The sequence below is a fragment of the Convolutriloba macropyga genome, chromosome 4, assembly GCF_964194025.1.
Source record: "Convolutriloba macropyga chromosome 4, txConMacr16.3, whole genome shotgun sequence".
NCBI lineage: Eukaryota > Metazoa > Xenacoelomorpha > Acoela > Convolutidae > Convolutriloba > Convolutriloba macropyga.
This window is the reverse complement of record NC_134471.1, coordinates 63,789,796-63,816,894: the sequence shown is the minus strand read 5'-3', so window position 1 is coordinate 63,816,894 and position 27,099 is coordinate 63,789,796. Positions and strand designations below refer to the sequence as shown.

General features: G+C 37.3%; 1 protein-coding gene across 1 annotated transcript in view; it reads left to right on the top strand.

Annotated features, from left to right (window-relative positions):
* The window catches only part of LOC142338605 (uncharacterized), a 38,756-nt gene extending 27,418 nt beyond the window's left edge, over positions 1-11,338 (top strand). The window contains exon 5 of the mRNA XM_075388428.1: positions 10,912-11,338. Coding sequence (XP_075244543.1) covers positions 10,912-11,226 — 315 coding nt within the window. The 3' untranslated portion in view covers positions 11,227-11,338. The remainder of the gene's footprint in view (positions 1-10,911) is intronic.
* The last annotated feature ends 15,761 nt before the right edge of the window (positions 11,339-27,099 follow it).

Sequence of the window (27,099 nt, the reverse complement as noted above, 5' to 3'; positions counted from 1 at the left end):
AGACTTCTGCTGGGAAACAACAGGGGTTCTCGAAGTTAGTGAATTAAGCACGTCTAAAACTGACTGTGTTGAAGTCCCTGATAACTTCTCTTCAGTGATTTCAGTGGTATATCCAGGAAACAGTTCAGGTGAATGCAGGTTTCAAGTGCTGTCTTCAGCTAGTGTCGCTGAGTTGGAATGGGTCAGATATTCCTATCGAGGTTTTTGTGTAGCGATTTCCGCAAGAGAGGGCGATCAACGCTCCAGTTTCACTGAAGTAATAGAACAGTTTGAGGTATGTTCAGTTAATGACACGATGAAAACAACTGTTCACAATAAGGGAGTGATAGGAGCCTGCAGGACTGATTCGGAGGAATGTCAAGAATTACACAGGAGCTACGATAGTACATTGGGTCTTGAACACCAGTCGTTCTTAAGTAGGCCCGAGCTTCGGCCCAGACGGGAAAAGAACTTATCTAGAGTTGAACACCCGTGGCCAGAAGAGGAGGATGGAACGGAGACTGTCCCGGTGCGGGAGAGTGATACTACGGACTCCCAATTAAAGAAGATTTTCTTGACTACCCCAATTTTAAGAGAAATCCTGAATGTCTTAAATTGTCATAACAACTGGAGAACAGCTGTGTTTTCTTTGGTTGAGACAATTTTTAGAGCTTTGGAGCAGTTTTTCATGAAGAGCCAAATGGCATTAGGAGAATTTTTTTCAATGGTCAAATCAAGGACGAAATGTAGGACATCGAAAAACGGCTAAGAGGAAGAGGGTTGGTTTTGGAAGTCAGTACACAAACTGCTATATGAAGCGGCACGAAAATCTTGAAAGCGGTGTCAGAAGGCGAAATCTGAGAGGGAGGAAAGTTAGAATGGAGGCCGACTCAATTAGCAGTGCGCTATCAGCGGAATTACGTGGCTCATGTAGTGAGGACTTCGGATCCAGTAATTGTGTTCAAGTGTTAGCCAAAGCGAGTAAGTCCCGCAGTTCGCCAGAAAACTTGGAAGCTGATGAGCAAACTAACTGGCAAGCGAGTCAGATTAGAAGTTTGAGCCATCAGCTGATTCACAGTACTAAGTTGATCAAGTCGAGAGTTGCATACAGAATTCTAAATAGCAGAAAGAGTTCGGAGCACGATGACGAGGGATGACGATCAATACACAGGGGAGAAGATCAATTCGTTGGCTGATTTGCAGTACCTCTTGATCATTACGTTGAGTTTGGTACACAGAAGAATGGAGGATACCACTTATCAGTTTTGCAAGTCCGGCTCAGCGAAGCTCGGAACACGAGATTGAGAGGATCAATGTAACTTCTGAACGAGAAATGGAGTAAGCTGAAGCTGCTGAGGAGATAGCGCTGGAGGAGGAGACCTCCAGATGTGACGTTGCGGTCCAGTGAGGATACGGGAGGACATCCACTCAAGCATGCAAGGAAGAACGATTTTGAGATAGTACAGTCGGTGTCATAATCTTCAGCGCGATAGCTTCTGCTTATATCAGATTCTATTTGTTTTTCAAATTAAATTCTGTTTCTAACAATTGGACGTTAGAGTGCCTAAGTTAGTCCGAAATAATGGTTATTCTTGTTAATTTTCGTTTATGTGTGGAAAAATTTGCTTGATATTGTTATCCAAATTGTAACAGGTAGAGGGTGCATGGAGTAACAGTGATTAAACAAGGAAGCTTGGTTTTTGAAAATTGTGAAGAGGAATCTGATCGCGAATAACTAACCTTGAAATACTATGGGTGGTGTGGGTTGAATTACGAGTACTTGAATATGATAATTACAAAATTGTTTGAAGGCGAATTTTTGAAGAGAAGATTCGATGGTTGAACTAACCAGTTATTGTTTAGATAAGACGTAACAGAAAGTGGTATTAGGTTGCCTCTTTAATAGTTGTTATTTGTGGTGTATCAATAAATAGAGACAACTTTTCAATTTGCGTAACCCATCTGCTAATTTTAGCCATTTTTGTTGTTTTAAATTCATATGCTGTAAATTTGATAAATGTTCTAAAGTAATACGTTGATTTGCTATTAAAACTCATTTGTAGATAGCGATGCTTCACAAATTGGTCTGCTAGTCCTGGCTTAGGTGATTAAGTCTGTGTTGATGTGCTCTGGAACTAATAAAGAAAAAATCAGGTATGCATGAAGCAAAACATAACGATAAGGGGGCTAGATATATCAACAAGACGAGCAGAAACTTTTTAAGATTAAGGTTGATTAAGTTTTAGGGCAACTGTCAGTTTTAGCAATTATTCGGGAGAATAATAATCTAGAAGGGAGGAGTGCAGAATTTGGAAAATCCTACTTTTGTCACAAAAGGTCGCAATTTAAAGTAATAGAACTTCAATTTCGAAAATCTGCTCCCCACAAATTGTTAGTAACACTATTGGCTTGCATTTCAAAGGCATTTGGCAAACAGGATATGTGTGCAATCAAATAAGGTGGAATTTGGAGTTGTTAGGATGCAGTATTGTTTTTCTGATTTGGACCAAGTTTATAAAATTTAGTTAATATGCGGTATTAAATGAGTGTGATGACATTTGGTAAAGAGTATGCACACACTTGGGGCACGTTCCATCGCTGTCACTTTTGGGGATTTGTTTTTTAAATACCGTAGTAATGACTTAAATTTTCCAAATAAGGCATAAATTCTTGAGTTCATAGATTGACCGATTGATTAATTGGTAGCGTCGTAGGTCTGATACTCATTTTCTTCTTGTTTGAATAGCTTGAATGGAACTCAATAATGTATTAGGAAGGCGTTCAGTTCATTCAATCGTTCTTTTGAAGTCATAACTGACTTTACGTAAGAAAGGAATAAATAATGTGGTCCATAAAGCAAAGTTAACAGATGTCTTTTGTTTTGATCACTTTTGTACGTTGTTGCTTGTTTAGTTACTAAGTTTATAAAAGTTAGTTATTATCCGGGATTTAACTGAGTGTGATGAAATTTGGTAAAGAGTATGTACACACTTTGGGCAAGTTCCATCGCTGTCAGTTTTGGTGAAGATGTTTTATAGATACCGTAGGGGTGACTTTAAACTTTCAAATAAGGCTTAAATTCTTGAGTTCATAGTTCGACCGATTGATTAATTGTTAGCGTCTTAAGTCTGATACTGCTTTTGTTTTAGTTTGAATAGCTTGAATGGAAGTCATTATTGTATAAAGAAGGCGTTTTGGTTATTCAGTCGTTCTTTTGAAGTCATAAAATACTTTACGTAAGAAAGGCAAGAACTAATGTGGTCCATAATGCGAAGTTAACAGATTTTTTGTTTTGATTCTTCTTGTACGTTGTTGCTTGATTAGTTACTAAGGAGTAGGAACACCAAAGTACCAGAACAGTGAAATAACAAAGTTGTAGCTTAGAGACCTGAAGAGAAGTTGTGATAACGAAAACCTTGTTGAGAGAGTTAGATTGACTTGATAAGTTCAGAATACTGGTCTGCGCGATTGGAAATCAGACCCCTTGAAAATACCAGAGAACCGCAGCTAGATCAGGCGGATGAATTGAAAGTTTTTAGAATTGAATCAATAGTAGCTCTTTAGTTGTGATTTTGGTTAAAAATGTGAACCATCTTTTATAATTGTTCCAACTAGAGTTTCCTACAGACGACAAGACTTAAATTAAATAAGGCTTAAATTCTTCAGTTCATAGTTCGACCGATTGATTAATTGTTAGCGTCGTAAGTCTGATACTGCTTTTGTTTTAGTTTGAATAGCTTGAATGGAAGTCATTATTGTATAAAGAAGGCGTTCAGTTCATTCAATCGTTCTTTTGAAGTCATAACTGACTTTACGTAAGAAAGGAATAAATAATGTGGTCCATAAAGCAAAGTTAACAGATGTCTTTTGTTTTGATCACTTTTGTACGTTGTTGCTTGTTTAGTTACTAAGTAGTAGAACCACGACATTAGCAAAACAGTACCATAACAAGAACATTGTTGACAGAGTTGAAATGACTTGATAAATTCAGAACATTGGTCTGCGCGATTGAAAATCGGACCACTTGAAAAAACCAGAGAACCGCAGCTAGATCAAGCGGCTGAATTGAAAATGGTTCAAGTTGTGAACTATCTTTTATAATAACTGTGGTTGAAATTTGATGCGATTTTGTGATCTTCCACGTTTCTTGTTTATTCATTTGATGTTATTTGATTACTCCAATCATATCATAATTCCAATTAGAGTTTCCTACAGCCGACAAGAGCAGCGTGGGGACAAAATAATCCTCCTATAGAAGTCTGAGAGCCATCAAAACACCCCTTTCATTTTGTTAGAGTTTTGGGCGCTAGTCGGCCCCAACTAGTCAGCCTAAGCAAAGTACAGAATTCTACAAACTTTTTTTTGTGTGTTGGCCTTTCGCATAAAATTGAAACATAAATGAACGTTTAATAAATTGGAGGAAATTAAGAGGTTTAAAATTTAAAAAGTCCAATAGATGCAATGTATAATTTCATAAATGAGCACTTGAAGGAAAATTTCAGACCGGCAAACAAACATCGAATGCTCACTTTCTATTCAAAACAGCTTCATTAAATTAAGTAAACAAGCTGGCTGAAAGTACCCGATTGTCATCGGAGCCAACCCCCCCCCCCTCAACTGGTGATCTTGTGGTCTTTCAAAATGATAGGAGTGTTGTTCTGAGTCCCAAAAATTTGAATAGACGAGATGGAATTCAATTTCTTTTGAAGGGTTGTGAAGTAGACTTCTGCTGGGAAACAACAGGGGTTCTCGAAGTTAGTGAATTAACCACGTCTAAAACTGACTGTGTTGGAGTCCCTGATAACTTCTCTTCAGTGATTTCAGTGGTATATCCAGGAAACAGTTCAGGTGAATGCAGGTTTCAAGTGCTGTCTTTAGCTAGTGTCGCTGAGTTGGAATGGGTCAGATATTCCTATCGAGGGTTTTTGTGTAGCGATTTCCGCAAGAGAGGGCGATCAACGCTCCAGTTTCACTGAAATAATAGAACAGTTTGAGGTATGTTCAGTTAATGACACGATGAAAACAACTGTTCACAATAAGGGAGTGATAGGAGCCTGCAGGACTGATTCGGAGGAATGTCAAGAATTACACAGGAGCTACGATAGTACATTGGGTCTTGAACACCAGTCGTGCTTAAGTAGGCCCGAGCTTCGGCCCAGACCGGAAAAGAACTTATCTAGAATTGAACACCCGTGGCCAGAAGAGGAGGATGGAACGGAGACTGTCCCGGTGCGGGAGAGTGATACTACGGACTCCCAATTAAAGAAGATTTTCTTGACTACCCCAATTTTAAGAGAAATCCTGAATGTCTTAAATTGTCGTAACAACTGGAGAGCAGCTGTGTTTTCTTTGGTTGAGACAATTTTGAGAGCTTTGGAGCAGTTTTTCATGAAGAGCCAAATGGCATTAAGAGAATTTTTTTCAATGGTCAAATTAAGGACGAAATGTAGGACATTGAAAAACGGCTAAGCGGAAGAGGGTTGGTTTTGGAAGTCAGTACACAAACTGCTATATGAAGCGGCACGAAAATCTTGAAAGCGGTGTCAGAAGGCGAAATCTGAGAGGGAGGAAAGTTAGAATGGAGGCCAACTCAATTAGCAGTGAGCTATCAGCGGAATCACGTGGCTCATGTAGTGAGGACTTCGGATCCAGGAATTGTGTTCAAGTGTTAGCCAAAGCGAGTAAGTCCCGCAGTTCGCCAGAAAACTTGGAAGCTGATGAGCAAACTAACTGGCAAGCGAGTCAGATTAGAAGTTTGAGCCATCAGCTGATTCACAGTACTAAGTTGATCAAGTCGAGAGTTGCATACGGAATTCTAAATAGCAGAAAGAGTTCGGAGCACGACGACGAGGGATGACGATCAATACACAGGGAAGAAGATCAATTCGTTGGCTGATTTGCAGTACCTGTTGATCATTACGTTGAGTTTGGTACACAGAAGAATGGAGGATACCAGTAATCAGTTTTGCAAGTCCGGCTCAGCGAAGCTCGGAACACGAGATTGAGAGGATCAATGTAGCTTCTGAAGGAGAAATGGAGTAAGCTGAAGCTGCTGAGGAGATGGCGCTGGAGGAGGAGACCTCCAGATGTGACGTTGCGGTCCAGTGATGAGACGGGAGGACATCCACTCAAGCATGCAAGGAAAAATGATTTTGAGATAGTACAGTCGTAATCTTCAGTACTGTCATAATCTTCAGCGCGATCGCTTCTGCTTATATCAGAATCTATTTGTTTTTCAAATTAGATTCTGTTTCTAACAATTGGTCGTTAGAGTGCCTAAGTTAGTCCGAAATAATGGTTATTCTTTTTAATTTTCGTTTATGTGGCGAAAATTTTGCTTGATATTGTTATCCAAATTGTAACAGGTAGAGGGTGCATGAAGTAGCAGTGATTAAACAAGGAAGCTTGGTTTTTGAAAATTGTGAAGAGGAAGCTGGTCGCGAATAACTAACCTTGAAATACTATCAGAGGTGTGGATTGAATTACGAGTACTTGAATATGATAATTACAAAATTGTTTGAAGGCGAATTTTTGAAGAGAAGATTCGATGGTTGAACTAACCAGTTATTGTTTAGATAAGACGTAACAGAAAGTGGTATTAGGTTGCCTCTTTAATAGTTGTTATTTGTGGTGTATCTATAAATAGAGACAACTTTTCAATTTGCGTAACCCATCTGGTAATTTTAGCCATTTTTGTTGTTTTAAATTCATATGCTGTAAATTTGATAAATGTTCTAAAGTAATACGTTGATTTACTAATAATACTCAATTGTAGATAGCGATGCTTCACAAATTGGTCTGCTAGTCCTGGCTTAGGTGATTAAGTCTGTGTTGATGTGCTCTGGAACTAATATAGAAAAAATCAGGTATGCATGAAGCAAAACATAACGAAAAGGGGCTGGATATATCAACAAGACGAGCAGAATTTTTTTTAGATTAAGGTTTATTCAAGTTTTAGGTCAACTGTCAGTTTTAGCAATTATTTGGGAGAATAATAATCTAGAAAGGAGGAGTGCAGAATTTGGAAAATCCTACTTTTGTCACAAAAGGTCGCAATTTAAAGTAAAAAACTTCAATTTCGAAAATCTGCTCCCCACAAATTGTTAGTTACATTATTGGCTTGCATTTCAACGGCATTTGGCAAACAGGATATGTGTGCAATCAAATAAGGTGGAATTTGGAGTTGTTAGGATGCAGTATTGTTTTTCTGATTTGGACCAAGTTTAAAAAATTTAGTTAATATGCGGTTTTAAATGAGTGTGATGACATTTGGTAAAGAATATGCACACACTTGGGGCACGTTCCATCGCTGTCACTTTCGGGGAATTTGTTTTATAGATATCGTAGTAATGACTTAAATTTTCCAAATAAGGCATAAATTCTTGAGTTCATAGATTGACCGATTGATTAATTGGTAGCGTCGTAGGTCTGATACTCATTTTCTTTTTGTTTGAATAGCTTGAATGGAACTCAATAATGTATTAGGAAGGCGTTCAGTTCATTCAATTGTTCTTTTGAAGTCATAACTGACTTTACGTAAGAAAGGAATAAATAATGTGGTCCATAAAGCAAAGTTAACAGATGTCTTTTGTTTTGATCACTTTTGTACGTTGTTGCTTGTTTAGTTACTAAGTAGAAGAACCACGACATTAGCAAAACAGTACCATAACAAGAACATTGTTGACAGAGTTGAAATGACTTGATAAATTCAGAACATTGGTCTGCGCGATTGAAAATCGGACCACTTGAAAACACCAGAGAACCGCAGCTAGATCAAGCGGCTGAATTGAAAATGGTTCAAGTTGTGAACTATCTTTTATAATAACTGTGGTTGAAATTTGATGCGATTTTGTGATCTTCCACGTTTCTTGTTTATTCATTTGATGTTATTTGATTACTCCAATCATATCATAATTCCAATTAGAGTTTCCTACAGCCGACAAGAGCAGCGTGGGGACAAAATAATCCTCCTATAGAAGTCTGAGAGCCATCAAAACACCCCTTTCATTTTGTTAGAGTTTTGGGCGCTAGTCGGCCCCAACTAGTCAGCCTAAGCAAAGTACAGAATTCTACAAACTTTTTTTTGTGTGTTGGCCTTTCGCATAAAATTGAAACATAAATGAACGTTTAATAAATTGGAGGAAATTAAGAGGTTTAAAATTTAAAAAGTCCAATAGATGCAATGTATAATTTCATAAATGAGCACTTGAAGGAAAATTTCAGACCGGCAAACAAACATCGAATGCTCACTTTCTATTCAAAACAGCTTCATTAAATTAGAGGAGCCTCGTTTTCATATTTCGGAAAATTGAAGTTTGACCCGGACCCGAGTGTCAGAGCCTTTCAGCACTGATTCATTACAATCCAATGTTAAAACGGTAAATCAGTCCTGAATCAGAGTGACCTAAGGGTAAATTTACCTCGCATTATGTGCAGACAAAACCCAGAAACGTTTTTTTCATGAATCGTCACTGGACATTCTGAGTTTGTTGTTTTTTTCTGATCAGAGTAAAATCATAGTAAAAATGAAATTTTCGAAAATCGAAATTTTTGGCAAACGTGTCGCACGAACAGGCAAAAAACAAGTAAAATCAGTGTCTGAAAGTAAACAAGCAGGCTGAAAGTACCCGATTGTCATCGGAGCCACCCCCCCCCCCACCTGGTGAATCGGAGCCACCCCCCACCTGGTGAATCAGAGCCCCCCCCACACACACAAGTGATCAAATTTCAGTGTTTTGTATATGGTTTCAAAAAAGAAGAAGGAGGTCTCATTATAACGACCAACAGCGGTTTCATTAAAGATTTAGCGTTGTGAAACCCGAAGACCCCCCCCCACACACACACACACACAAGTGATTTAATTTCAGTGTGCAATATATGGTTTCAATAAAGGAGGTCCCATTATAACGATCAATAGCGGTTTCATTAAAGATTTAGCGTTGTGAAACCCGAAGACCCCCACACAAGAAATAAACCCAAGCCCATCCCCCCCACAAACAGAAGAATTTCCGGATCACATCTGTGCTGATGTGAACAATCATATGTGTAGTGTTCATTCACGGAGTTCTGAAGCGGTTGTTGCACCTTGTACATTGCGCCAACAGCCGCCAGATCGACCATTGCCTGCCGTCAAATTCCTCACGAAGATGCGTCTGAAGTTTCTGGTGTCACGATTTTGAACGAATTGTCCAAAATATGTCAAAATAAGATCTGAATGTGTTGGTGGTGGTGAGGGGGGGGGGGGCAATATGGTGGATTGGGGGGGGGATACCCCGAAGGTTATCCCCCAACCTGAAGGGTATGGGGGGATACCTGAAGTGAATATGGTGGGTTGGGGGGGGAATGTGGTAGGCGTCACTGCTGATGCCATATACTATTTGATGCAAATTTAAAATGTTAATCTATAATGTTAATGTGAATATTTCAGCTAATGTGTTCTATTAAATTTAACCTTTTTTAGTTCAGACAACGTTTTTCTGTTAACAAGAAATAGGCTGAACGTCTTAGTGTTCAGAAAAAATCAGTCTTAATTTTAGGCTGTCCAGAAAAAATTCAGTGCATGACTCATCAAAATTTCATTCTGAGCAGAACAAACCCAGTCTATTTTTCAGTTTGAGAAGAAAAAAAAATCAGAACAATTTTCTGAATTTTTAAAATTATCAGGCTATAAAATGCCCTGTCAAGAATTCTTGAAATAGAAAAAATCAGAATGGAATTTTCATGATTCAGTACTGAATTATTATGACACTCAGATCCGGGGACACTTTAACTCAAGTTGAAACGTTCGGTCGAGTTTCAACTGTAAGTAACAGACTACAAAATAAGCGCTTCGATGTTTTGTATCACATAAAGTTCAAGTGAGCTAACGCTCAAAAAATTTGAGGCGTCCATATGATCATCCTTATGCCAATATGTGCATTTTTAATTTTGAAGGGTCGTTGACATCCGAATCATTTGGGAATTTTATTCTTAGGACTATAGTCAGTTCCTTAAGCTCGCAACAATGGGGAAAGTTTCCACGGAGTTCGAAATTGAAATTTGTCCGTACTTAAAAGGCAGTGAGAATCAGTACTGGTTGAGAACAATTTCCGAGAACTTTCAAGATTCGACAATGATTCAGGATTTGAGAACCAACTATGATGTAATTTCCAAATTTCCGAATCAGTGCAAATTCCAGAGAAAATTTTCAGAAGTCTTCCGAATCAGAACATAACTCAGAATGAATGACTATGGGACTTAGCTCTGAATCAGTCAATTTCAGTGCAAAATGTGACCTGAATTATACTCAGTACTGAATTTGCCTTAAAGTTAAGTACGGGTGCCGATATCGCTATGTTAATATACACGCCTTGTGATTTTCGAAGGTTCGCTTGCGTTGAAACTCGCTGTATGAATCTCGCTGTATTTTTAATTGTTACCTAAGTTCTCAATTTTATGTCGAATAGATTCAATAAATAGCTGTGAAACTGACTCCCAGGTTTAGGTCCAGACCCAAATTGAGCTATGATCAGACTATGCAGACTGAAATGACCTCTGATCAGACTTTCCAGACCAAAGTTACCTCTGATCAGACCTTCCAGACCAAAATGATCGCTGATCAGACTTTCCAGACCAAAGTGTCCTCTGATCAGACCGAACCCAGATCACTGTCCAGACTATAGTGCGCTTATGATCAGACCCAAATTCAGACCATTGTCCAGACTATAAACAGACTATGATCAGACCATCTTCAGACCATGGTCCAGACTCAATTTCAGACCATTGCCCAGCTGGAGTGAACGTTAAATATTGGGGCTGTATGATGATGATTCTTATCTTCTTTCTTTTAATTTTCGCTTCAATAGTTCAATTTTACAAAAAATATACTTCAAGAATTGTAACACAAAAAATACAATGCTTTGTCCTAATTGTAAAATTATGTTTTCAACGTAGGCGAGACGTGATCCATCGATTTGCATGAATGTAATCGAGCAGATTGGGTTTGGCCAGGGTCCTTTCAAAATCCTGTCAGGACAACATGCGTCTGAAAACTATACCCTGCCTCCACTTGGGAATGACGGAGAAGAAGTGCTCGTAATTCCGGGATATCTCCTCACTCACAGATTGACCTTCAACTGGTTCCGATTGAATGTCATTTGCAAAGACCAGCCCAGATTCTGTCTGATGAACACCAGGTGGAAAAGAGGGAGTAATTCGGTCAAGCGAATTGCTATCAACTCAAACTTCAGAAAAACATTCCACAAATAATCTATGTTTCCAGAGGTACTGGCAACAGAAGTTTTTGTATGTCATCCCATATTTAGTCCCACTCTATCCAATTCAAAAACTTTTTTTGAATCGTTGCATTTGGAGCAACAGCAATAAATATTGGAAGAAAAAGCTTTTCAGTTTTTAAGTGATTTCACCACGTAATAAATACAACGTGAGTTCAAATCAAGAGTTAAATTACATAGTTCATTGCTGACTTGGTTCTGATTTGAATCAACAGTCCACTAATTGAGTTTAGAGTCCAGTCCCCCTCCTGTTCGTTAGTTTCTTAACTTCATCAGTTGCTTTTTTTATTTACCAATAACTCATGTTCAACGCATTTTGTTCAGCTCTCATCTCATTGGGTGAATCGAAATGAATAAATAGTAAAATACCTTCTCATTGGGTGAGGTTGTCTTTCAGCTCTGATATCGGAGCAATTATTCTGCAAAATTTTCGCTAATTTATTCCAACTTGAATAGATCTCCCCTTTTTTGGGCGGGCTATTATGAATGTTGTGTGCTCTCCACCTCTTGTTGGGTGGTAATAGATTGAGGTATTATGTGGTTAATTGGCAGTCAATCTTCAAGAACTCTATTTTGAAATGGATTGATCGTCGTTAGCTTCTCTTAGCTCTTGAACAAAAATTTGGGATCTATTCTGTTTTGCCCCCCCATCGTGTTTTTATGACCCACAGTTACAAATTATATGTTTTTATATAGCACGTTACTACGTAAGAAAATAGCACATGCGCGGGGGGTCATAAAAAATTTAAGCTCACTGAGCTGGGGGGCCGGAACAGAATAGATCCAATGTTTGAAGCTCTCAGGATGGCAAAATCACGTCTTGTTATGACTCGTCTCATAATTGTGGCATGCATTTCCAATTTTTACTACAACAAATCGATCTACCAGCTAATCTTTTTAAAAAAATTGTGCCTTCTCGGGTCATCATGCCAATCACAGTGGGAGTAAATGAGATATGCTTATCACGGTATGCTTTGAAAAAATTCTTATGTTTATCATCAGCGCAGCCTTTTAATGAGGCTGTCTGTTTCTGTTGCAGTTGTATTTCCTCATAGTGTCAGTGACAAAGATATCGAACAAAACACTTTTCGAGGGCTCTATACTCCCTTGATTAACCGATCTGCTCTGAGACCTGGATTGTTCTCTGAGTGTTCTCTGATGACTTATTCTTTTTGGTATAGGTCCAATCCATACCAGCCAAATCCATTAACACATCTATTGTTTCATTTTGTCGTTGCGCAATGAGGCCATCTTTTTTATAGATGGGCGCACGCAAAAAAATTAAAAATTTCATCACATTCAACACAACTTGTGGAAAAATTTTCAATTGAAGCTCTTACCATTGAGACATTGCGTCAAAAACTGGTTTTTGACAGCAGAAAATTTTGGATTTCTGAACAATTTGCTGTCATTCTGCACAAATTACTAGTTTTTTAAAGGTAATTTATCTGCTTTTTTCAGATTCAGTTAAATGCTCTGACAGTTGAAGGCTTAGCTCACATTTATCTGCTTCCATTTTCTGCTCAAAATTCTGCCTTGTACCATAGAAACATGACTTGTGTTACTCAGTGTTTAGTTTGGTTGCATTATCAATTGAATCTGCTTCAAAATCTGATTTAACTCAGAAAATGTCAATTTGTTCCTTTGCTTTGCAAGCTGGGTTTGTTGATTCGGTAATACCTTGTTTTGCCGGTCGACAAATTATCTTGCGTCTAAGTTTAAGCGCATTATGAACATTTTGACAGCTGGTAGGAATGTCCTCCGTCTTGTGTACTCTAGGGGTTGTAAGATTTCAACACAAACTAGTGCAACTTTCATCAAAAACTCTATTCTGCTAGGATTGACTTTGTGCAAGCTGAAAACATTCTTGGGAGCAGGGGTCGCCACAAAAACTGAGTTTTTCTCGCCAGTTTTACTCTTTAGATAAACAGAGTCCTTCAAACTGTTATTGTTGCCTTTAAAATTCCCTTAGTACTGTTTTAGTCTGTAACAACTTTCAAAGCAGAATAATTAAAATAGCTTTGATCTTCCAAAAGTTGATTTAGGTTGACAATCAGATGCCACGTCCTCGGGTCTGGGTAAAAGCTAAGCTTAGGCCCATTTTCAGTTTTTTTCAAGCTATTCCCTCAAAATTTTAAAGCTAGCACAAGCGCCGACGTCATCTGCAATGAACCTTTGAATCTGTTCTTCTGGACAACTTAATATTTTAGTCAATGACATCATTGCCACCCAATAAAGCAACGTGGATTCCATTGAGTTGCTCAGAACCAAAAATTTATTTAAATGTTCTCCTTACAGAACAGCTATTGCCTTTTCTAGTAAGCGTCTGAAAGTCTCATTAATGCTTGTTAGTCGTACCTCTGAATTTCGTCAAGCAAAACAATTCGACAGAAGAAAATGGAACAAAATTTCCTCAATGGAAATTTTTTGTTTTCGACTGCCTCAACTCAACCAAAAAAAACTTTGCAACTAATTTACTGCGAAGATCAGTTGCGAAGTTTAAAGCCAGTAAACTTTGCAGAGATTCTAAGTCTTTTTCACAATAATCAAGCTGGGTTCAACATTCAGTTTCTCTTTTGGCGGCTATTCATTAAAACTCCGTGAAAACGTTGAACCTATTGGGCGTTTCGTATTTGAAGAATTTCAGCATCGGCATTGACTCCTATAGTGTATGGATGACTGAGCACTGTAACTGATCCCCTAACTACATGAGACCTTGTAGCCCTTTTTACAGTTCCTTTTCTCAAAAAATTAAACCATTGATTTCAAAGTTTTGATGTCAAATGCTATGATTGAGCGTTTGGTGGATCGTCTGTTTGATTGAATTAATGAGGTAAAACTTTGTGCCAACCAAAAGTACGATCTTTTTTGCATTCATTACCTTAACATCCTTTGAGTGCTTTACTTTTTGTCCTTGCGCAGAAAAATTTTGGCTAAGAGTACAATTGAAGGCTCTGACTAAATACTTGTCTTTAAAAATGTTTCTTCTTCTCCGGTCAAATGTTTAACCAATAATTTTGTTGTCTCCGGTAGGTAAGCAATAGAACTTATGTTCGCACTCTGTGCCCCATGGGTCTTCACATTATGATTTTTTTCTTGAGGCAAACAATATATTGAATGTTTGACTGGAAATAATTCTATCATAAGCATTTCATTTTCGATATAAGGGAAACACACTTTCTGTCTGCTGAAACAAAAATGATTCAATTTCACCGGCTATTGAGTCAGACTCGAAGAAAAATCTAATCGCTCAATCTGCTAAAATTGCTGAAATGCATTCTCGATCATGCTAAAAGCTTCTTCAATCTCTTCAATATTTCCCACAAACTACATGTAGATCCTAACAAAAAAGCTGTCAAATATTGTATCGAAATTCAATTCTAGTTCACGTAGTGGATTTTTTGAGTGCCCTTTTTATGCCCAAAAAGTTTTATAATTTATATTTTTTGATCTTTTCCGGGATTCCGTGTTTCACTGTCTTTTAAAACAAAGTAGCCATTGTCATGTCTGCTATCCTCACTCTTTACTGATTAAAATTTGGTTCTTTAGAGTTTTTATTCAATTTTGCGTTTCGCAATTATGAAAACATCGGTCTGCACTTCAGTTTAATTTGGCAAGTGCTCGGCTAAAAGCTGGAGGAATGATCTCACGGTATTTAAGGATTCTTTCCTCGTCGAGTTTGCTAATTTCACCTTGACCATATTTAATATATCAGATAGGTCACTGAGAGAACGGATGTATAATCCATACAGTGGAAACAGTGCCTTAGCTAGGTCCAAAATCAAATGGTGACATTTTTTTCCCGAAAACGCGATCGAAGTTTAAACCAGGTTGTAAAAATAGCCGGAAGAGTTCAGGAAACAATTCAAGTAGTCCTCCCTATCGAGAAAGAAACTTTTTCAACTAAACAGGAATCTCGTAAAAATCTAAATAAATCTTTAAAACAAAGACAAAAATAGGGAACAAAATATAGCCGAAAATACTAACTGAACAAAAAAGATCAACAAAATTTTAGATAAAAAATTTTCCCTGCCTCAACAATCTGTTTTTCTAAGCAGTTGAATCCGGCAAATTACTCACGCAGCAATAGATAAGCCATGTCGAGATTAAAACTGCTCTAATTATGCAACAAATATATAGAGTAGGAAGAAGTAAACAAAAAAAGTGTTAGTGTTAAAAATTTTTTGCCAGAATAATACGGTTTTTACACAAAATAGAACTGTTTACCCAAAATACTGTTTTACTCAAAAATAAAATGGTAATTAAAATATGTTTGGAACAATAGGAATTGTTTTGTTTTCCCATTGAGGTCTTAAAAATGGCAAAACAGCTACAAAATCCAAAAGCCACAAAACCCCCAAAAACACCCTCAAAAACCCCCAAAACCCTGAACTACCCCCCCCCCCCCCAAAAAATTGAATAATTTATAGTACATTTACTAAGCAATAGCTTTACATGCTGGAACTTTGTTGCCGTCCATTCAATCCTCTAGAGTTTGAAAAAATGTTTCAAACTTAAAAAAATGATCGAAAAAGCCTTACGCGAACAAAAACTATGCTCGCTTTACTTTAGCTCAGTGCAAATTATCAATCTCCCACAAACGTTTAACTTGTTGGTCTCTCTTTTCGCTTCCAAATCCAAGTTCAGTCATTAGTTAAGCCACCAAATCTTCCACGCGTTTTAGCCCCGGCTTCAAACTTCACTCCAACGCCAATTAAACTGAAAATAATAAGACACCACACATTTTGTTGATTATGATTGTAATTATAACAGTAAAATGAATATTAGTGAGTGCAAATTTATTAGACCAGTCAGGAACGGATTCTTTAGGAACAAGAAAAAATTTGGAAATTGACGCCATACATTGTCTGTAGGTTCGTTTAGCGCATACAAGACCATTCATGCTTTCTTATAGTAACAATAAGAAGACAATAAAAAAGTTTTTTGACTCTGTTTTTTTCATATACAGAAAAATTTGAAAGTGACCTTGCAAAAGGCAGAGTGCTTTGGCTGCCCTAAAACTTAATATCTGGGGCCATTTTCCACGAAAGAACTTAATTCAGCTAAAAATTATCTTACCCAAAGTTCGTCAATAAAAAAAATTGAACGCTGACTTCTAATTACTATCTCAGAGCCTTACGAAAGTTGTCGTCCGTTAGGAAAAACCAGGTCAACAAAACTGCCAAACAATACATTTTCCAATGCTACATAATGATTTAGTGTATTGAAACGTATTTCAAAGCTGGTACTCTGTACTGAAAAGGCATCATCAAATAACTATTCTTCATTTAATCCACAAACTTTCTTAAGAGTTGAGATTTGAGACAATGAACACGGAACATTTTTTCTATCCTTATTCTCAGGTATGAACAACTTGTTTTTAGTTGTTTGCCTTAAAAGTTTTTTTTTCCTTTCGTGACTTATGTTAACACGAGTTGGGCAAAACAGTGCTAAGATAACTCGCGGATCTTTTTCCGTTTGTGCCCCCCCATTACCTTATGTGCCCCCAAGTTATAGAGCACGCGCCATTACATAGTAATTCAATATTTAAAAATATGACACGTGCGTCTGGCGGGTGCAAATAATAGGCGCCCACTAAACTGGGGGGCACAAACGGAAAAGATCCCATCTTTCTAAAACCAATTTTTTCGATTTTTTTTTCAAAACACACCTCTATCTCAAGTCATTTCACCTGTTTTCGCTCCTTTTTGTAGTTTTTTTTCATGAAAAACAAAAATCCCCTCTAAGGTCTAAAAAGGATGTTTCTCTCTTTTCGCTACTATACGTGAATAAAAGGCAAAGAATTGACTGAAAAAAAGTAAAATCCGGCCGTAAACAGTGATCAAGCCAAACCTGGAAAGCTTGAAGCCAGTGAAAGAACTGACAATGGCGTTAAACATTTCTTTCCCCGGTCACCACACGTACATTTTTTGTTGATTCCATATAAGTTCATATACATCTCTTAGTAAATATAAGTAATTTATGGTTTTTCTGATGTATTCATGATGAAACAGAGATTGTACAAGATTTTTTTTGGAGAATACAGAGGAATCACTTGAAAAATCTGAGGGCCTAAAAACTTTTATGTTCTCATTTTCGATGGATGCGTTGAAATTTTGAGAATGCACCTACAATTTAAAGTTTCGCCGCAGCTTCAAAACATTTTGTACATGAACTCGGAGAATTTTCAACAAAAATGCTGCATAAAGTTTAAGGCCAATTTCAGCGCCTTCCTTACAAATGTTTGAGTGCATCGGTCCCAAAATTTTTAGCGTTTTTTTTGTGTATTTCTCACGCAGTTTCAGCGGTTTTCAACTTATCATTATGCACGTTTTTAGCCCCGTAATTCTTTTTACATAATTTCATCTTATAGGGCAGAACCAAGGTGGGCTCCTTTTACAGCATTAGTTAAGGCAGATCAAGGTGGGCTACTTTTACAGCCTTAAAAACGGAAGAACCAGGGCTAATTATTTCTGCGCGCGAAGTAGACTTACCTATATCTCTAAGACTAACCGACTCTGTAAAATACAGAAGATAAACTTCTATTAATACGGTGGTAATAGAGTATAGCACTGGAGTCAAGAGTATACACAAGATGTATCTAAAATAACAGACTGACTACAGTTAGTGGAGCTTGCGCTTTATATAAGAGAATAGTGTCTTCTCTGTTTCTGATTGGATGGAGTTGTAAATCCAGTATTTCTACTCCTACAGGCATCCATTCGTCAGTAAGTAATCCACTCATTTGTGGAACCAGCGAAAGTGCCGGTTACAGGGTGTGCTGCCCATTAACGTCACTTATGTCAAAGTACCAAACTCTCTCTCACTGTCTGGTAGTGAGGATTTTTTACAAGATGGCGGATCGCTTGTAGTTTGGAGATGATTTAGGATTTGTTTTTCCTCTGATGTCGGCTCTATGTTCACCAGATTGTCAAACATCCAGTCTCTGTAGTGGAGATTAAACGTGTGAAGGAGACTAATATCTCCTCTTCTGATTAATCTGCATCTTTTGCAGAGCACATGTATGTTTTTAAAAGGTGAGTGACACGATGATTTTATAAATGCACCAGCTCTATCGGAGGGATGTAATTCTGTCCACACTCTGTTAAGAAATTCAAATAATGTGTCTGATAGTGGATTATTTAAGGTGGCATCAATAAGTGAAAGATAAGTAATAGTGAGAGGGTCGCAAAAAAAGTGCCTTTTTGAGTTGCGCTCCGTAGATTTCAATTATGCATGAAGAAAGAAAAGCGGTCCATGAGACTTTTGAAGCTCTGTCCGGTAAAGAGAAGAAAGGCTGTCACTCTACTGGAAAATAGTTGTATTCGAGTTGTTTTGTTATATTTAGGAGTAAATTTAGTTCGTCTTGGTGTTGATATTGTTTAATTTAATATGGCAAGGTTTCCTGCATAAGACGTTTGTTGTTGTGTAAGAACAGCTAATTGTAATTCTTCGGAATGTGTGTCCAACTTGGATGTTGTTTGGCTAGTGTGACGGCCCATTTTGTTAATACTAGTGTTATAAAAATAATTCATTATATTATTTGATGGGATTGTGTTTCCCGTTTTCTAAATTTTAAGTGTAAAAATGTATAAGGTTATATAAACTAGTTCTAGGTCTTATATAAACTAGTTCTACTTCTACAAAAAAGGTGTGTTTTGTCACTGGTTGCACCAGTTGAAGCAGACCCAAGTTGAGTTCCTTTAAAGCAGACCCAACGAGGGCTCCTTTTTTAGCGTTCAAGTAGGCAGAGCTAGGGCTACTTATTTCTTCGCGCGAACTAGACTTACCTGTATCTCTAAGACTAAAATAAACACAGATAAACTTCTATTAATACGGTTGTAACACAGTGTAGCACCGGAGTCAAGTGTATACACATGGTGTATCTAAGCTAACAGACTGACTAGAGTTAGTGGAGCGTTCGCTTTATATAAGAGAAGAGTGTGTTCTGAGTCTGCGGTTGTTTGGAGGTGAACGTCCAGTATTTCTACTGGTACGCTTATTTAAAAGTTTAACATTTTAGTAAGAATTGCGAAAAAATTCTGAAATGATCCACAAATATGTAAGATTCGCGCTACTGAATTTTCAGGGCAATTCAGCGCAATTCTTGCAAAACGGTTTATTAATAAGAGTTAGGATTAATTGGGTGATGACTAACGAACAGCAGAGCATGATTCGAGACTCATGAACCGCTAGAAAAGTTTGACAATTAGCTAAAAACTTGCTCTGAAATCTTTGATAATGAAGCGCATTTCAGCTGATTTCTTCTGTAAATTTCAGAAAATTGTTCAGACGTTTCTATACTTGATGTGAAAATATATTAGGTTTTGAGTGAAACCACCTCATTGCAGATTAATTTCGCCGTTTTTATATCCTATCTCAGACGTGTTACTATTAAGAATGCAAAACTTCTGCTTGACTTCCACGGTAGCTCTGGTTGACTAATTTTCCAATTGAGTGCTATTTGTTTTCTCAGGTTCCAGGGATACCAACCCGGGCCAAGGACAGTTGCCAATATTATGTCAGATAAGCGGTAAATTGTGTTGTCAAATTTTTTTCGAATTTACGCTTAGATCTTACTTAACTTGGTGGTTCTAAGCGTAGATCTTATTTACTTTGGCGTCTTCAAGCGTATGTCAATTGTATCACAATTGTGCCACAGTACCTTAGTTTTCTTTAGAAATACCGAATGCCGTATAAATCGCACTCCAACATCACGTTGCTAAGCGTGGATCCAATAAAATTTTGACGTTTTTAAGCCTAGATCTAGTGCTTTATTGCGTAGGCGTAGATCTTAGTTAATTTTGCGTTCCTTAGCGTAGATACTAATTAATTTTGGGTCTCTAAGCGTATATCTAAGTTAATTTTGCGTTTCTAATCGTAATTCTCACAAATATTGAGCACTTAGTAGTTGCATTTAGTGAAATTTAGGGTTCTATAGAGAGTTATTGAGTTTCATAACTTAAAATTGAAAGTCAACCCCCCCCCACTCACACACACACACACACACACACACACACACACACACACGCATGTTGTTAACTACCCAGACCCCCCGTCTAACTACCGCCACTCCCCCCTGTCGTAAACAGTTTCAAGTTTTTGCTTTCTTTTACGATGGTTTTGTTATTATCAATCCCACCTTCATTTCCCGGCTGTGATTAGGAAGCAACAGATTTCAATTAAATTATTGCTTTGAGTCCCCCTCTGAACGCAAGAGTTCACAGTTACAAAAATGCAGCAAATTGCGCCAGGTAATCTGTCAACAATAATTTTCGGTCTGATTTTTATTTGATACGCGTACTTCTCCTACCGAGGATTTCACCAAAAATAAAACCGGGAAACGAGTGTATAGATAGTGTTAAACCTCTGTTAGTACACAGTTCTTAAAAAATTAGTGACACGATTAATAAGTGTAATTTACGAGCAAAATTTAGTTTAAGTTTTAGTTTAGGTGTATTTAAAGATTTAAAGGTGGAAAATTAAATTGGTGGAAACCCAAGCTTATTGGGAGCATATTGTTTGCATACCCAACAGAAAGCGCCATATTTTTACAAAATGATATTTTATGAAAGGGCAATTGCTCTATAATGGGCATTACTTAAAGAACTGGCGTTACAAAAGAAAAATTTATCACTCAGTTTCAAGGACTTATTTGGGGACTCCCGGATCTTTTCCGTTTCTGGCCTGCAAGTTAAGTATGTAAAAAAATTTTCTAGTCTCAAGAGTTCATTTGTTCACCAGTCTTAGTCTAATTTTACTCTTGATTTTGCCCCACAAGAACTGAAGTTATATTTATTCATATTTTGTTCACAATTGTGCTGCCCGTACCTTGGTCTCAGAGGGTTTCACCACTGAAACATAGTAATTCCATAGCACTCAGCTCTGGGCGTGACAAATGCAGTATTAAAGTTAGTTTTTTTCTGCGCAGATGAACTACAACTATTGTACCTAAACTCAGCAGTTAGTCATTAAATAAACATGAAAGAGGAATGGCTGAATCCTGTCTGCCATGAGTCAAACTCAGGCTGAATAGTCTCTGCCCAGCTAACAAGTATGTTATTGGCATGTACACTGATTTCTTTATGCTACAGAATGTGCAGTGAGATCGAATTGAAATTTTTGAAAAGCGTGTTTTTGAAATAAACATGAATTTAAAAGTGTGCTTTATATGCGCTTCAACTGAAAATTTGGGACAAGAGCGCTACACGACCGCGACACCGCCTTACAGAAGTGCTCACAACCCAACTCACTCCACCACAACACACTTAGCACCCCCAACCCGTGACAATAAGTTCCCATACAGGCCAATATGTTGGCACTCTCAATAACGTTCTTTGTCATAATTTGGAATCCTGCATGTTTATTCCGAGCCATTTTGAAACAAATTGATGCTCTAGGTGAAGATCTGGTTATGCTAATACCGCTTTCAGCTCATATCTGGGCCCGCCAACTGCATCGTCCATATCCCCTCAGAAAACTGCGACCTTGAAGATAACGTCTCAAATTGTGCGACCTTGAGCCGGGCGATCGATCCACTTTAAAGAAAACTGCAATTTCTCTTCAAGGTTTTAGTTGCTAACAAAAATCTTTTTTCTAGATACCTTTTTTATCAAACAACTTTTTCTATTCAGTCAATCCTTGCTATGCAAATACAGAACTCTGTCTCTCTCTCTCTCTCTCTCTCTCTCTCTCTCTCTCTCTGTCTCTCTCTCTCTCTCTCTCTCTCTCTCTCTCTCTCTCTCTCTTCGTGTATGTGTGTGTGCATGTGTGTGGGTGTGTGTGTGTGTGTTTGTGCGTGTGAAATTAAAGTCATTAAAAGTGCGTCAGGAAAAATTGGCCACTTGAAATAACAAATATGTAGGTTGACATTTAAAAGCTGTAATGGGAAAATCACACTAATGAAAAATTGCATATAACAATGCACAAGAGGGCGCCGCCAACAGAGTATGACGTCGAAAAAACACCGTTGTCGATACAGTTTTTCGGGAGAAAGCCACATAGGATCTTCCTGATTGGGGAAAAACTTTGTACTTGATTGAAGGTCAACAACATAATTGTAGTCTTTGTTCACCTTCTCCGAGTTAAATAGACAACAGCAAAAAAGAACATAAAAAAGTTGAAATATGCTCAGTAAAAACAAATGACCATTGCGTATACGTTCTCAAAATTCGTCGTTCCATCTATGAAGTTTACGTTTCTTTCAACACATTTTTCCCTGCCTCAGTATAAACCGGCGATTCAGTTTTTCATTTCTAAAAATCATTTTGCTTTGTGCACCCCAAGCTATGTGGGAACCTATAAATTACACCCCAAACAGTACTTGCAAGATTTTTGCACACTGATTTACTACAAAAAGCCTCCTGCGCATTTGATGGGAGCATATAGTGAACTGACGTTTCACAAAAAAGGCAAAATGGGTCTTTTTCATGGATTCTTTTGAGGCCTTCTGGATCTTTTCTGTCTGCCCCACTTAATGGGATGAGAAATTCGTATCTAATTTTTTGCTCTTTCATTTCCATCCAATTGAGCCGCTCGAGGTTGTTTCCTAAAAAAGCCTTCGAACTTAGAGTTGTTTTTTCGAAAACATTTTGGAGTTTAAGTTCAAAGGGGAGATATTTGGTAGAGAACAGAGCGTGGATTGCAGTATTTAGTGCCTGTAGATTGCTCAGTTCCATTGGATAATGTTTGAATGTGATATTTGATAGGATAGTGTGTTTTGATTTTAGGATTCAGCTGCAAATCATTTGTTCATCAGCCTTAATTTTGTTTGATTCTTCATTTTGCCCCGCGGGAGCTGAAGATTTGAGGCTCTCCCATTATAGCCCCCCCCCAGCGTTGTTGTCAGATATTTTATAGCACCCCCCATTACGGTAATTATACCATAATGGGAGGGCTATAAGTTCTCTGGGGGGCTATAAGTTCGGGGGAGGCAAAGTTTTAATTCAACAAATGCTTTTCATTAATGTGCTTTGAACTCCTTCAGTGGCTAATCAATATCTTTTTCTCTTTTCGAGTCGCTTTGGCATTCAGGCAGGGTTACTTTAATTTCTGCTCTTCAAATCCGGGGTTTTCTGTGAATTGAAAGTTACTAAATTTGAAATATCAAATATGATCGACGTTGATATTCATAAGCTCTACAATACTGCACTAATGATCGATTTCACATATCTACGCAAAACAAGGCGCTGTCAGCGATCCATGACACTACTCTAGACTTTTATCAGAACACATCTGTTGGAAAAAAGCAACAACGGATGATGACAGAATTAAAAAATTTAATTGGAATTTGCTATTTCTGCAAAAGTGAAAATTCAGATTGATGGAAAACCGGATAAAGTAAATGTTTTCACCTAAACCCATCTACGAACAATCAATCTGCCTCTCAAAAACGTATACAGAACGCGACAGAGAGCCAAACGCGTGTATACGAAGAGAAGCGCCTGCGAATAGTCGAAAATTGAAATAATGTGACGACATAACTTGATTTATCTCCGATCAAAATTTAGTATATCTTTTTTATTTTAAGTTGTGGGACAGAATGTCGACGTCAGCTCAATTTGAAAACTCCATACTCAAAATATTAAATCGTGCACCGTTAAGTTATTGGAAAACTGGATACTTCCCTACTTATTATTGCAAAAAGCAGCAAACAGGGGAGAGTGTAGATCAATTTTATGCAAGTTTCAATGAGGTCTCAAATATTATCGAATTTGAGACTAAGAAGAAACCCTCATTGACAATGTATTTTTAACGAATATGACAAAGACAAAAATTCAATGCGAAATTGCGTTGCTAAAAAATTACATTTCAAAATGCACCCTGCAAAAACTGTGGACAGGAATGAGTCTCTGACGGTCAAACTTTCCAAGTATTTGGCAACTCATGCAACAATTGCGGAAAGGCTTATCATTTCAAACTAAGTCTTTCAACAGCCAACTCACCAACTATCAAATCACCCATCAACCACCATTTCGACAACGCTAGACAAGATGTCAACATAAATGCGGACGAAAATCATTAAACAACGTATAACGATGTAATTTTTGTTTAAAATAACCTACCATTTTAATTATGAATAGACGGAGGAAAATTTTATAGCAATTTTTAAAATTACCGATGACGAAGACTTGTAATTCAAACTACACAATCCAGTGAGCCCAATCGGAAATCTTAATTTTAAAAATTCTTCGAATTCCTGTAGTTCATGTACCGTCGTAACATTTCAAATCCTGAATCAGTTGGTGCAAATTTCTTTTCAACAATCGAATAGGTCAAGCAACCTGGAGGTTGGTGGCAGAGCAAATCAGCGCTTAATCATTCTGTTGTTTAGGGCGGCCAGTACTCTGTTCATGTCACAATTTACACTGGCCAATCTGGTTTTTGATGAAACCTCATCATGAAAAATATAATGTTCTGCTTAACTCCCGCCAACAAGGTTTGCTTTATATTCGATTCGAGTTTCCGCGTGGGTACTTGTGACATTTAATTTGCGTAGCAAGTAGCAACCACTGCGCTAAATGGGCTTTGTGGTAATTTCCTACAAACCAGCTTAATGTAAGTGGTGTGTATACTACTATAGTAATTACCAGTTACAAGCTACAAAATTATGACTTTATTCTGCTCAGACTTTTTTTCGGGGTATGAGTAACTTTTAGACTAAAAGGTTAAGTTTACACTGGGCGAACTCTATGACCTCAATTAAAAATGATGAAGAAATATTGCACATACATTCCTACCAGTTTTTAAAAATAAGTATTGTCCAACTTTTCTAGTCACCCTGACTTCAGTGTGCATAATAATTTTCGGTGGCAAGTATTAATTTAAAAGTCTTTCATTTGCCGAAGCATTTTTTTCCATAGAGCAATGGAAGCTGGGATCCAGCCGACTTTGCGATTCCTGGTTTCGGTGTTTTTGCAGAGTTTGAGGGGAAGTCTTTTCAGTTTTGTCAACAAAATTATATACATTGCTCACCAGTTTTTTCAAATATTTTCAATAGTAACCTCCGGTCCGAAAAAAAGTTCCTGAACAATTTAGGAAATTTTGAAAATGTTATAAAAATATTTTAAATTTATGAAGTTTCAAGGAGGTCTCAAATAATATCGAAATTGAGACTAAGAAGAAACCCTCATTGACATTGTATTTTTAACGAAAATGACAAAGACAAAAATTCAATGCGAAAATGCGTTGCTAAAAAATCCTTATATTTTCGGTTCACTTCTTTTCGGTTCACCCTTTTCCAGCTTTGGAAAAATCATAAGGAAGCTTCGTGGAATCGTCTTTGGTGTCTGCAAAGACAAGCTACAAATTTTACTTGCAAACTCAGTTTTCCTGGAAAAGTTTTGCTTCAAATTGATACAGTATAACCACAAAAAATTTGCAGGTAAATTACCTAAATATTATGCAGGTAAGCAACTCCGGGGAAAATTGTGCAGGTAAATTTACATGACCGTACCTGCACACTGTTCAGGTAGTTTTACCTATACTTTATTTAGAGTGTAAAGTAACTTAAAATATTGTGAAGATACAATGCTTTCGAACTGAATTAGGTTTTCATTCTTGAACCATGGTGATTCAGCGCTGAAAAATTCTGAAACTGAAGTCCGGGAACACCAAAATCAATGCACATTCTCTAATGGAAAGGTTTCGCCAAAAGATTGGTTGAAGCTCCAATTGAAAAGATTCTTGGTTGCAGTTAAAAAACCGAGTAGTGACTGTGAGAAACAGTCTTGGAGAAGTCATCTTACAATATCTCGAAAGTCAGACCAACGTAAAATTGTTAATTTGTGCTCCAAAGAGTTCAATTTACATTTTAAAATTCAACAAAGTTCCTGGAATTCTTTTCTAAATTAAAAACCCAGAAATTGTCTGCTCAGATTCTGATCCATAGAAGTTATCAAGAAAAGCATCCAACGGGTAAGGGATTACCTGTGACTTTAAAGAAAAAAGTCGAGGTTGAACTGGAAAAAACGTTCCAGAAAGACCACATCGAAGGAGTAATTTTCAATTCAAATGATTTTTTTTGCTAATCTCAATTGCAGTTAAGCATGAACATTCTTAAAACCTAGCATTAGACATAAATATCTCAAAAACTATTCATAAAAACAAACATCAGATGTTGAACATGGAATCCTACATTCACACAAAATAGATATTTAAACTAATAATGCAATTAAAAATAGGCCTCCTTTTTGGAGAAAAGTTTTGAAATTTGAAGATCATAAAAATAAATTTTTATCCAAACAAATTAAAAATCAAGATTGCCTGTGGGGAGACAACCCACAAATATTGCTTCAAAAAGATGCAACAAATATGTCTCTTGAAATGAAAAAAGCCATATATTACATTCGCTGAATTCAGAAACATAAATTGTTTTCTAAACGATATTCCTATTGTCAGGAGGGGCACTCAAGAAGAACAACTTACAAAACAGATGCTTGTCATTTTGCAGAAAATAAAACAATTTGGCTCGATTATAAGTTGTCGCAAACTGGGACTCAGCAGTTAAAACTTTTACAACATGCAATTTGAAACTGAATTCTACCAAACACAAACAGCTTCGATCTTTTACTGACGAATGTAACTATCTTGAGAATTAATCCTTAATCTTGCAGCATTTTGCCATCAATTGCTATCCACACTAAAAAAGTTTCAAAATTGAAGTTGTACTGATTTGCATCAAAATTAAGTTAAGTAGTCACGGAATTGATCGCATATGCAATCGAAAAAAAGAATCAAATATCGTCCGTACCTTAATTGATAAACAACACTGAACTCAAAATTAGAACACGTCAGTTTTTTATCTAGGAAAGTGCATCTATAAGCAATTCAATCATGAAATAATGAC